The sequence below is a fragment of the Podarcis gaigeae genome (assembly GCF_964106915.1).
Source record: "Podarcis gaigeae genome assembly, chromosome: 11".
NCBI classification, from domain to species: Eukaryota; Metazoa; Chordata; class Lepidosauria; order Squamata; family Lacertidae; genus Podarcis; species Podarcis gaigeae.
Genome location: NC_139687.1, coordinates 58,345,112 through 58,358,909, shown reverse-complemented (window position 1 = coordinate 58,358,909; position 13,798 = coordinate 58,345,112). Strand labels below are relative to the sequence as shown.

Sequence of the window (13,798 nt, the reverse complement as noted above, 5' to 3'; positions counted from 1 at the left end):
TCTGAATTCCCTAAACACAGACCTTTAGGGGGGGTCAGAAAGGTGCTATAGACCTGCTGTTTCTCCCTCAGACTTGGTCTGGGTGCTCAGTCTGCCCCCAGGAAAGATTTCTGACCACTTTTCTTTAAAAAAAAATGTGTTTTATTGATTTTCAGTTACAAATGAATTAGAGTGGGGCGGGGGGATAATACCAGTAATGTTGATGATTTTAAAAATTACTTGTACCCCACCCATCTGACTGGGTTGCACCAGTAAATATAAAAAATAATAATAAAACACCAACAAGTCAGAGTACAGGGCCGTCACAACAAAGGGAAAATATAACAGGAACAATCCCATTTGTGGTCCATTGAATGCACAGTAGTCAAATGAAGGTGTCATTCCACAATGTACCTCATGCTGTATTTTTTTATTTTTTTAAAGCGTTGGTTCTTGCGTGGAAATATCAGTCTATAAACAGGGGCTTTCCATCCCCCATATTCATGGCTCCCTACCCCAAACACTTTCTGCTTCCTTTATCGGTGACAGAATTGGCCAGTTTATTATTATACTCCCCCCCCCCCAAATACACACTTTCCTCTATCCAGACTCCTCCATTTCTCAGTGCCAAAATCTGAATGTCAACAGCTACAGTTCTGGCAGGCTTAGCTATAAATCCTCGCGTCTGCTGATCAATGGTGTGTTTTGCCCGACCAGCCTCAGCAGGAGTTGGAAATAATCAAAGGGGTGTTTGGATGTACTAACCCTTGATGAAAACCTGGAGTTTGATTTGTAATCTGTGGCTGGGATACAGGGAAGGGCGAAAGGAGCTAGAGATACAAAAAGCCTTATTTTGAAAGGCTCTGGAGAAGAGAGGAGCTCAGTCTGGAGAGTGAGGATACACGGAGGCCCCATCTAAAACATGATCTTCTTTGGCAATCACTCTTAGCCGAGTAAGATTGTCTTCCATAAACGCGGTTTTAAAAGTGAGTCCGTAAGTGACTGTCAAGGCCAATTCTGGATCCACACGTCCTTCCACAGTGAAGACATAGGCTAGGTTTCTGGGTGGGAGTTGATCATGGTGAGGGTTTGCCAAGTGTCCCTTCCTCTTAGCTCATTTCTCCCTTTCGTCCTGTGTTTGAGTGTCTTCAAAGCCCATGACACCTTTCATGAAGGCTGGAGCGCATGCAGGCCAGTGTTCCCCAGTTGTCGGTGCTTATACTACATTTTTTTAGATTTGCCTTGAGACTGTCTTTGTACCTCCATCTCTCACTCTCTCTCTCTCTCTCTCTCTCTCCATCTCTCTCCATCTCATAGAATCATAGAATCATAGAATTCTTATACTACATTTTTTTAGATTTGCCTTGAGACAGTCTTTGTACCTCCATCTCTCACTCTCTCTCTTTTGACCACCAGCATTACGCTTACCATTTTTTAAGTTCACACCACTTTAAACAGCCATGGTTTCCCCCAGAGAATCCTGGGAAGTGTAGTTTGTTAAGGGGGTTGAGAGCTGCTAGCAGACCCCTGTTCCCCTCACAAACCACAAGTCCCAGAGTTCCCTGTGAGGAGGGACGATTTCTGAACCACTCTGAGAATTGTAGCTCTGCAAAGGAAACAACTCTCAGCACTGTTAACAACCTACAGTTCCCATGGTTCCTTGGGGGAAAGGCATGGCTGTTTAAAGTGCTATGGTACTGCTTTAAATCACAGAATCTTAGAGTTGGAAGGGACCCAAGGGTCATCTAGTCTGACCCCCTACAATGCAGGAATCTCAGCTAAAGCATCCATGACAGATGGCCATCCAACCTCTGCTTAAAAACCGCCAAGGAAGGAGAGTCCACCACCGCTTGTGGGAGACCGTTCCACTATCAAACAGCTCTTATCGTCAGAAAGCTTTTTCAAATATTTAGCTGGAATCTTCCCTCTTGTAACTTGACTCCATTGGTTCTAGTCCTACCCTTCAGAGCAGGAGAAAACAAGCTTGCTCCCTCTTCCCCTTGAGGGACAGCCCTTGAGATATAGGATACCTAGGTGGCTATCATATAGGATACTGATGGGGCACAGAGAAGGCAGAATCCTGCCACTATTTCACGGAAGGGCCTTGTTCTCTAGACAGTATTAACTTTGCTCCAAGCCTCACTTTTATGAGCATGCAGAGCTGGAAAATTGTTAATTCCCCACAGTGCTAGAGCCCGTTTCTGCTCTCTGTGCATGCTTATGTGTCACAGAGGCACCTGTGACATCCATATTTTTTAGAAAGAAGCAATCCTGTATAGATTGTGAGGTGAATGTCTTTTATTGGCTTCAGTTTCCCTCACCAGAGCTTCAATTCTTAGGGTGGTTTGACATTCAAGCCCTCTTCCCAGGAAAGAAACTGGAAGAGGCAGCTCTGTGAAGGGAACAGGGGTATCTTTTTTCCTTTCCTTTCCTTTTTTTTTAAATAAAAATATTTTAATTGAATTTTACATTTTTATCTTCATCACAGTAATATATCACATGCAAAGAAAAAAACCAAATTCCACCCCCTCAACTCAAAGTTGACTTCCCTCAACTTTGCATATTGACTTGTCCTGCCTGTTTTGTTATGCCTTAACATTGTATTTTCTGAATTAAATATTATTATGTTCTTATCATTCTGACACCATGTTTGTAGTTTCTGTTTTTGTTTTGTAAATTGTGTTTACTCTAATCCTGCTAGCGATTCCATTTCTTTACAACGTTTCTGTAGATACAACATAAATGGTTCCCAGCCTTTTAAAAAGTCTCTATTGTCCTTGTCTCTTCAGTTAGCTTTGCCATTTCAGCATATTCCATCAGTTTTTCTTGCCATTCTTCTTTCGTTGGTATCTCGTCATTTTTCCATTTGGGGGCTAGCAATATCCTAGCCGCCATTGTGGCATACATGAAAAGTTTATTCTCTTTTGGCAAGTCTATGTCAAAGTCTATGCCTGTAATGCCTAGTAAAATAAGAAAGCTTCTGGTCTTTTAACAAAGGTTATCTTAAACATTCTTTTCATTTCACTATAAATCATTTCCCAATAATTTTTAATTATTTTACTGTTCCACCACATATGAAAAAAGTGCCCTCTTTTTCTTTACACTTCCAAAACTTATTGGAGCCTGTTCTGGGAACAGGGGCTTCTAAACCACTCTCCGCACCCTTTGCAACAGTGCCCAGGATTCTTCGTGACAAGCCACAACTGCTTCAGATATACCGTGTAGATGGGCCCACAGATATCTATAACTCGGGCATTAAAAGCCCAGGGCAAAAAGGTGTTCCTTTTAGTCTAAGCTCTGACTCGTTCTCATCTTCCATGCAAGGTACGTGATTGTGGAGTGTGAAGACCAGGACACCCAGCAAAGAGACCCCAGAACTCACGAGATGTACTTGAATGTCATGAGGAGGTTCAGCCAAGCTCTGCTAAAGGTGAAATTGACTGTTTTGTGCCGTGTGGAGGCTGGCGGGTATTGGAGCATAATTATAAAGGTTGTATGCGCACCTCATAATAAAACAGGCAACTCCAAAGGCCAGGGGGATGGATTAACGTCCGTATGAGTCAACATTACAACATTTGGGCCTTTTTTCATGTAGAGAAAGGGTGGGTAAGTGAGGACACGATCAGTGCTGGATTTACGTATGAGCTAAACAAGTTATAGCTTAGGGCCCCACTCTCTTAGGGCCCCCCAAAAAATTAAAGGAAAAAACCCTGGATGTATATTTCCAAAATATAAGATAAAAAATAAATAAAATAAAACCTACCTACAGCAACAGTGTTTTGTAGGCTAGGCTGATTTGTCCAATTAGAAATTCTGTGAATGGCGCTCTTAAAAGTACAGTGGTACCTTGGTTCTCAAACTTCCGTTCCGGAAGTCGTTCCTAAACCAAAGCGTTCCAAAACCGAGGTGCGCTTTCCCATAGAAAGTAATGCAAAACGGATTAATCCATTCCAGACTTTTAAAAATAACCCCCAAAACAGCAATTTAACATTCTTTACTCTCTAACGTGACCATTGAGCCATGAAATGAAAGTAATAAACAGCGTACTGCCGTCACGCAATCAATCAATCAGTAGCTGAACTGGGTTCCACACTGTCACAAAAACAAAAGAAAAAAGAGCCGCAAAAAAGCAAAATAAATAGCAAAAGCAGACAGACCTCAGCGTAACACTCAAAACCGAAGTGTGGCACTCAAATCGGAAGCGTGACAGTCACAAACCGGAACATTTACTTGCAGGTTTGCAGTGTTTGGGTTCCAAGTTGTTTGAGTACCAAGGCATTTGAGAACCAAGGTACCACTGTAAACTGAAAGTGCAGTTCTCATTTTGTATTTTTTGTGTTCTGAACCACCCTATGGTCTTTGGTTGAAAGGTGATACCATCATCATAACATCCTTATCATCATCCCTGAAAAGAGCCTTGGGCTTGTTTGTGACTCATGTCACATAAGTCCTCACCTCCAGAATGATTGTTGTTGGCGCAGTTGTACAAAAAACAAAAACAAAATAGCCCTGAAAGGTCATGGAACCAACTACCTGCTACAGAGAACTTTGATTGCATTTCATGGAGGGCTGGGGAGGGGGTGGGATTGCCCGGGAGAAACTTCCTTTTTTTTTTTTTTTTTTTGAGCAAACGTCGGTGTTTATTGTCCGCTCGCTCCGAGAGCTCCACTCAAGGCAAAATAATTACAGCAGAGAGAACTAATTCTTTTCTCCTTCTCCTTCTTTTTTCTGCCTTCTAATTTAACGCAGGGTGATAAGTCTGTCAGAGTGATGCGGTCTTTGCTGGCGGCCCAGCAGACGTTTGTAGATCGGCTCGTTCATCTCATGAAAGCAGTGCAGCGTGAAAGTGGCAATCGTAAAAAAAAGGTAAAATGGCAGAATTGTATAGGGATACATACAGATATACATGCGGATAGATAGATGATAGATAGATAGGTAGATAGATGGATAGGTAGATAGATAGATAGATAGATAGATAGATAGATAGATAGATAGATATAGATAGATAGATAGATAGATGATAGATAGATAGATAGATAGATAGATAGATAGATTAGATAGATAGATGATAGATAGAAGATGATAGATAGATAGATAGATAGATAGATAGATAGATAGATGATAGATAGATAGATGATAGATAGATGATAGATGATAGATGATAGATGATAGATAGATGATAGATAGAAGATGATAGATAGATAGATGATAGATAGATATATAGATAGATGATAGATAGATGATAGATAGAAGATGATAGATAGATAGATAGATAGATAGATAGATAGATAGATGATAGATAGATAGATAGATGATAGATAGATGATAGATAGATAGATAGAGAGATAGAGAGATAGATAGATGATAGATAGATGATAGATAGATAGATGATAGATAGATATATAGATAGATGATAGATAGATAGATGAGATAGATGAGATAGATAGATAGATAGATATAGATAGGTAGATAGATACACACACATATATATATTGCTCCGTCCCAGCTCCTGCAAACCCAGCAGTTCAAAAGCACGCCAAAAAAGTGCAAGTAGATAAATAGGTACCGCTCTGGCGGGAAGGTAAACAGCGTTTCCATGCACTGCTCTGGTTTCGCCAGAAGCGGCTTAGTCATGCTGGCCACATGACCTGGAAAAACTGTCTGTGGACAAACGTTGGCTCCCTCGGCCTGTAAAGCGAGATGAGCGTCGCAACCCCAGAGTCGTCTGCAACTGGACTTAACTGTCAGGGGTCCTTTACCTTTTTTTTTACTTATATACATATATATCTATATTCCCTCACCACCGCCAAAAAAAATCATTTTGTCCATACTTGTATTTCTCATTGAAAATATGTTCCTCTTTTAATGAGAGTTCCTTGTGACAGAATGTGTAGTTTGGAACTCGGAGCCATAGGCTACATTTACACGGCTGTTTATTCTGTTTCCGTTGCTGTTAATTTCCACATTTTATTTGTGCTGCCACATGACTGCACCAAATACCCAGGGTGGGGAACTTTGCACCTTCCCCAGCCTTGGAACAACCAATCTGAATTCTGATTTTTAGCATAGACTGCCTTCTCCGCCAGTAAACAATAAGAACGACAGAAATGCTAACAAAAAAATATTTATTGGAAATAATAGTCATTGCCCACATGAATTTGTAGCGATAAGGACTAGAAACCTGCTTAATCTTTCTTCTCCAAGAAGCTACAATTTTGCACCCAGTGCTGAATTTTTGGGTGTGTGTGTTTGTGTGCATGTATGTGTCAATTTCCAGCTGCTTTGCGGAGAACGTTTAATGAAAGGCCACGCCAATCAATCGACAGCTGCATGAATTATGACAGCTAGGGAGTGGAAGGGACAAGGAGAACATAAAATAATAGATCAGTGGTATAGAGAAGTGTGGTATATAGCTATTAATGATAAATTAACATGTGCCATTAAGGTAAGACAGGGAATATGCAGGAGAAATAGTTCTGAGGAGATATTGAGGGTGTTTGTAGAATTTGTACTGTTAAAACAGAAAGGGGTCAAACCATCGCAAGAGGTGTTCAAATTTGGATAGTTACAATGGAATGGTCTCAGTAATGGGGTGCATATGTTTATTCTTATTTATGTATGATGATTACTTTGTTAAATAAACAACAACAACAATAACATGCAATGGACAAACCATTAGCAGGCACATTTGAACCTACTTTCATTGATTTCTCTCTCTTTCTATCTTTGTGAGTTTGCCCACAAGCTACATTTGATGAACAAGCTACATTGCAGTTGGCTCCCTTCCTCCATTCATGAGTTAGACTACATGCTGCAGCTCCTGTCAGGAGCTTGTCCTACACTCGAGTAGGCCCCTGGCAGAGACACCTCCCCGACTGGCATGTTCCCTCCCTCCTGGTCGATCATTCGGGAGCTTCTAAAGCTTTCTTCAGCCCGAACATCACAGCAACCAATGCCAACAGACATCAGCACACTTAGGGATCCGCAGAGTCTTCACAGCTTGCGTAACAGACCTCAGCAACTCAGCATTTTGGCTAATCTCCTTTTTTTACATATAAACACACACGGAGCACTGCAACGTGGCTCCCTCTCTCTCTAGCATCAGACAGCAAAGAGAAAAAGAACAAAGGACAAGAGTCCCACTTCACGGACCACAGTGACACAAACATCCTGTCTCTGTCACTTCCCACTTTGTGGAGTCAAAACATACACCGTCATGCGATAGGCAAAAATCCCATGACTGCAATCACAGAGCAGGAATTCTAACAGCTCCTAGTGAATGTTTACAGTTTTGGAGTGGTTGGCATTAGCACGTGGTTCAGTAAGTCATGTTGTTCCTTCCTTCCCCCTGCTCTGCTTTTAGAATGAGAGGTTGCAGGCACTCCTGGCAGACAACGAGAAGATGACCCTATCAGATTTTGAGCCCATCCCCCTGCCCCTGGAACCTCAGGTGAAAATCCGAGGGATAATCCCGGAGAAAGCGACGCTGTTCAAGGTAAATCACCTACCATCTTGTCTGTTGTCCATGTTCCGTGAGTGGGATTCAAGCATGTCAACCAGGATTTGGTTGTTGTTGTTTTTTTAGCATCCTCTGGTAAAGCTTGCTAGCCTATGCTTGCACACTAGAATCGACTCCCTCGAAAGATGGTGCATTCTCTTTCATGGGAGGTTTTTTAAACACAGGTGGGATAGCCACCTGCCAGGGATCCTTTAGCGTCCTGCATTATAAGGGGTTGAGCTGAACAAACCTCTAAGATCTACAATTCTATGATTCTGTGAGTTTATACACTTAGAGAGTATCTTTCTTTTTTGCAAGAAGGGCTGGGGTTAGGCTCATTTAAGAAGATTCAAGAAGGCACATTTAGGAAGATTGTAGAAGTGGGGCTCGGAGGGGGGAGCTGGCATATTTGAGGCCTGTTGGGGTGTGGGATGTGTCCTTTTCTTAAAATGAACCAAGCTATTTCTCACCTCACTTCTGAGCCAATTCCATAGCAAGTGGTGGGAAACTCAACCCAAGCACCATTATTCCTTGAATTGAATTGAATGAATCTTTATTTGTGTCAGCCATCAGCCCTAGCAATAAAACAGCAATACGATATACAAAGAACAGAAATAAAAAAGTCAATGATATAAAATACATTTTAGGGTTTTGAATCAATAATCAAATAGTGGAGCTTATTCTGATTGCCCCAATTAAAACCTTGCAACCTTTGCTGTCACCTGCTCATCTTGATCTGCCAAGAGAAAGGACACTATGGCAGTGGTTGGGTGACCCGGAATGGACAATAAAAGAGGGGTGATAATCTCATTCCTCAAGTCTTTATAAATAGTGCAGGCCAAAAGGGCTTGCACCACTGATTCGGTACTTCCATCTCCACAGTAACATACATGTTTTTCGTGTTCAATCTGTTGGAATCGTCCCTCAAGTACAGCTGAGGGCAATACATTCAATTTTACAAGGGTAAAAGCACATCTATATTTTAGAATTGCTAGGTAATGCAGCTAGGGTGCCAGAGAGTTGAAATGGGAAGGTGGAAAATAGTCATACCACGGGCAAAATTTCCTTATTGTGGCCAAGTTGTTCTGACGCTCAGTATCATTTAGGCGCTGACGAATTAGACTGTTTGCTTTTCCATTATTCCTTTCATTGAAATATATATTGCAAGAACCACCCTACTCTTTTGTCCATACTGCTTTGAACAGTTTTTAAGTTGTCGTAACCTGCGACGAGACCTCATGATGAAAGGTGGTTAAGAAATCTTAATATCTATTTATTATTGTTGTTGTTCCTAATTCTTCGTTGGCTTCTTCCCCATCACTGTTACATATTTATCAGTGGGTCTCCACTTCATGGCCTGGTTTTTACTACTTACTGGGGCCGGCGATCCCCCTTGCCTGGTGGGGAGGTGATTGTATCCCTATCTCTCATACATGAACATATAAGGCAAATGGAGGCCCCATTGTTCAAGTCCTCTTGGGCCTCATTCATACCATCCATGTAAAACACTATCATACCATTTAAAATAGCCATGGCTTCCCACAAAGAATTATGGGATCCGTAGTTGTTAGGAGACCCCAGTTCCCCTCACAAAGCTACAATTCCCAGAGCGGTCTGACATTCAGTTTCTCTTCACTGTAGCTCTGTCAAGGGAATAGGGATTGCCTATAACTCCTTGCGCCATTAACAAACCGCAGCTCCCATAATTCATTGTGTGGCGAGTTCCCGACTCCCCCCTTGGAAATAAAGACACAGGACACAAGAATTAGAGTTAATGGGTCAAATTAGGCCACAACTTTATTGATTACAGAATTGAGCGGTATTGGCTTAGGCATTGGTCCTAACAATTAACCGGCTTCAGCCCATTGGCTGGAAGACCAGTGAGGGTTAACCACCAGTAGGGGGGGTCCTGCTGAGGCACGTCAGCTAGGAGCTCCCCCCGGAATTACCGCTCGACGGCGTGCCACGGACCCACACCTCCATAGGCTTAGGACAAGGCCACATCCCCCAGAATCCTTTACCGGACTACCCTTTGCTTTGGGGGAAGGTGATGGCACTTCCTTCTCTCCCATCATCTTCATAACAAAGATCCATACCCCTACCAATGCCTAACCACCAATACCGGGGAGTTGTGATGTTTTGCTACAAGGTAGGCAAAAACCAAGTGGCTGGTGCCAATCTGCCAAATGGAAAAATTCCTACCAGGCCCCTTGTTGGTGGCCAGCTGAAGCCCATTGCATCGTCATAGGCCTATCCTAACGGGTGGGAGGGAAGGGAAAAAACCCTGGCTGGCTGCGACACGGGAAAGAGGGAGAGCCTCGGCCGCGCCAGACCTAAATTTGTGAGGCCACGCCCCCCGGGCCAGCCCATTGGCTGGCCCAGGCATGACGCGTTCGAGGATTCCCTGGCATCGCGGGGGTTGGAGGCAGCCCCCATGAGTGTGGGGAGGGGCGTGAAGCCCGCAACCCCACCTCCTCTCTAGCTCGGAAGTGGCTTTGTGGGAAGCCATGACTGTTCAAAATAGTACCCTGGTGCTTTAAATGTATAGTTCAAAGGTGTATGGCCTTAGTCAGGGCTGGGGGAAGACAGCAGAAATGAGGCCCATGTGTTTTTGGGCCTCTGTGCGGTGCCCTTACCTCACCCTTGATATGTGGGCAGGCAGGCCTATATCTTTTTTTTGTTTGAGACTCAGTGAGAGAGAATGAGGACGCTGGATAATGTAAAAAAAAAAAAAAAAAAGATAACTATATTTATTTTGCAGAGGCTAATTGGTTTCATTCCCATCCTTTTCACGAGGGACAAATTGGCAGCCAAACAAATCAGGTCTTTTCAGAAAGGGCATTTTAAACAGAGTTGCCATTTTCACTAAGTTAATTAGGAAGGGCAGCTAATTGTTTTAAATCTATCCTTCCCCTTACCATTTTTTTAGGTTTCAGTTCAGTGCCACTTGTTTTATTTCACCCTTTCAAGTACCGTTGAGATGATAGGGGGTATATTGGATGCACATAAAAGCTGATGGACTTCTGAGTTTGTTTGTTTTCTCCTGTGCAAATATTATTTATTTTCCTCACGTTTGTACCCCACCTTTCCTGGATCCCAAGGCGGCGCCCATAAATACATGCATACATATATACAATTTTTTATTTGTATGTTGCCTTTCCACAGTGCCCAAGGCAACTTACAACGTGAAAAAAACCACATAACTGCAACATCACAAAAGTAGTCCTATACGGTACATTAAAACATTAAGAAATGCAAAACCAGACTGAACAATTTCCATGTAAATCACAATGTCTAAAATAAAGATAGAAAAAAACCAACAGCAACAGACACTGACCAGATCCAGATCTGCTTAGCTTCATCAAGCAGGTGGTCTTGTATGCCTTCAGGCCAAAGCATTCTCAGTCATTGTCTTAACTGGAGTGGATCCTTTGCTTTATGGCAGCGTTAGGGAACCTGGTGCCCTTCTAATATTGCTGAACTATAACTCCCAGCACCTTGGACTATTGGCCATGCTGCCTGGGAGTGATGGGAGATGTAGTTCAGGAGCATCTTCAGGGCATCTCAGGTGGATGTCTGGATTGGGGCTGAGTCAGTACAGCCTTCCACCGCTTAAGTGAAAATGGATTTAGAATGTTTCTCACTAGGCTGAGGAGTGGTTGAAGCTAGTATGGATTGTGACCTGCACACCTGATTGTGCAATGCATAAGTCCTGCATCTTCTCCATCCTTTTTTATCATTAGCTTATATGTATCTTCTCCCTCTCTCTCTTAAAAAAATAATTAATAAAACAGAGAACACAGTACAAAGCAATTCATAGTGTAACAACAGCAGTTCCAAAGCAGCTCAGGGGGAAAAAGCCAGCCACAATGTGTTGATTAAAACCTGAGAAAATAAAATAGTTTTTTTTTTCCCCAAAATAAAAATTGAAAGTTCAAAAAGCACATAATTATATGTGCAGTCAAATGGTGAGGCATAAATAGAAGAGAGAAAATGAAAAGGAGAAACAGAACCTGTGTAGAAGGGGAAATGAAGGGAGAGGGGAACCCAAAACTGTATATTTTACAAGGCTGTTATTGTACTTCACCTGATCTTAACCTATTACAGTATTTGTAAGAATGGATTCCAAATATCATTGAATTTGTCCATGGCAAGTCTGTGTTTATATGCAAGTTGTTCATATGTCTTCAATCAAATCGTAGAAGGGAGCCTAATTTTATTTTTCCAATTCATCGGTATCAGTCTTTTTGCTGTGGTAAACACACGGAGAGTCCACTCGTATTGTCCTTTTGTAAGGTTCCATGTGCTGGGCATATAATTCAAGAGGATGTTTTGCTCTGTGAATGTATGGCTGTTCCGTAGAGAAAATAAAACAAATTTTTAACGACCTGCCTATATTATATGAAGCAGGTGCCAGGCAAATGTCATTTTACATGGTCTTAAAACGTCGGCAGTCCATATACTGTACTAAAATTAAAATGGTACCTTATTGATCTATTCTTCACATTTTAACCATATATTTATATTTCTCTATTGAATATGTTATAAACCAGAGAGGGAAGTTGGGGGAAGTCGCCAAGGGGGGGGGGGTGTCAATTGAAAATGTTAAAATGTAATTGGAATATTTGATTATGCTAAAACTTGTTGTAAAATCTTAATAAAAAAAATAATTTGGAGAAAAAAATGGCAGTCCCTATAGGTTTTCCAAGGACAGATTTGTGAGGCTTGTGGGAGAGAAGAATGTGTAGCTTTCCCTTAATACATTTCATGCAAATGACATTTCCATGATCACTGCCCCTCTGGCCATAGGAACACAGGAACCCGTTTTATACAGAATCCATTTAGTTCAGTATTTTCTGCACTGACTGTGAGATACTTTCCAGGGTTTCGGATGGGGAATATCCCCAACACTACCTGGAGATACCAGGGATTGAACCTAGGACCTTCTGCATGCAGAGCAAAAGCTCTCCCTCTGAGCTAGAGAGGATGGGATATCGGCTGAAGAAACCTCAGCTCCGTATCTCTTTCCCTCTCCAACCATGCCATCCTTTTAGAGTCACAGTTTAATTTGCCGCGTTTTCCGTTTCTTTAACCAGAGCGCCCTAATGCCAGCCCAGTTGTTTTTCAAGACTGAAGACGGCGACAAGTATCCTGTTATATTTAAACATGGGGATGATTTGCGTCAGGATCAACTGATACTTCAGATCATTTCGCTCATGGACAAGGTGACAATGGCTAAGCAGAAGGGGGTGTGGAGATTGTGAATAGGTCTTTGTAAACACGGCAGCCAGAATTTCATTCTTTAAACAACTTTCTAAAAAATGATCTGAGTGCTCTTATTTTTCTATTTTTTCTCTTTTCTTCTCCCTTCCTTCCTTCCTTCCTTCCTTCCTTCCTTCCTTTATTTATTTCTCTCTGCCCCCTGCTCCCCACTTTTGTGCTTTTATTGTATCTAGATAAAAGTCTTGGTTTGGTTTTTTTAAAAAAAGGAAAAGTTTTGTATTTTTCTCTATAAACCTTAATAAAATTTATTTTTAAGTGATCTAAGTGTCTTACGGCGATATTAGGAGGGATGTAAAGGGAAACGCAGGATAGCTGAGTTGGTAAAAGCATGGGACTCTTAATCTCAGGGCTGTGGGTTGAAGCCAAACGTTGAACAGAAAAGATTCCAGCAATTCAGGAACTCTATAGTTTTATATGATTCACACGCGTGGATAAAGGTTAGAAATGTGAAGGTTGAAGGGAGCCCATCCATACAGGAAGGTCAGAGCAGCTGAGTCTTTAAATCAGGAATGGGGAAGCTGTGACGTTTGAGGTATTTTTACACCTAGAAGCCTTGCTGTCACAGAACAAAGGTGTAGCTAGTCACTGACCCTGTTTTCAGAACAGCCAGAGAGATGGGAAGATCACAAGCAGGATAGGACCACAATATCATTTTCCCCACTTGCCATTCTCAGCACCTGGTATATGGAGGCAAACTTCCATCATGGCTTACAGTCCTCCATAGATTTGTCCAAACCCTTTTTCAAGACATCCACGGTGGCAGGAGATTTCTGTGAACTCTGGTTCTGCTGGTTTCTTTCCTTACCTGTCCCCTGAGCCATTCTGCAAGCCATTTGATTTGACTTTTCAAATATAGATTTATAACAAATCCAAATACATTTTCATCTACAGAGATTTCTCTGAATCTCGAGACCTCCCCTCCATGGGTCCTAATGTCAGTGTTTTCAACTGCATCTTATATCAAATCTATATTTTATATCTATCCATATTATCCATAGAGTTTGTTACATTACAAGTGAGATTAAAATCATGCTAATG

The 13,798-nt window shown here is 41.9% G+C and overlaps 1 protein-coding gene across 2 annotated transcripts in view; it reads left to right on the top strand.

The window, feature by feature from the left end:
- Positions 1-13,798, top strand: part of PIK3C3 (phosphatidylinositol 3-kinase catalytic subunit type 3) — a 108,698-nt gene that overhangs the window by 30,866 nt on the left and 64,034 nt on the right. For both annotated transcript variants that reach the window (XM_083702661.1, XM_083702662.1), the window contains 4 exons: positions 3,304-3,409; positions 4,729-4,845; positions 7,343-7,474; positions 12,574-12,702. In XM_083702661.1, coding sequence (XP_083558787.1) covers positions 3,304-3,409; positions 4,729-4,845; positions 7,343-7,474; positions 12,574-12,702 — 484 coding nt within the window. The remainder of the gene's footprint in view (positions 1-3,303; positions 3,410-4,728; positions 4,846-7,342; positions 7,475-12,573; positions 12,703-13,798) is intronic.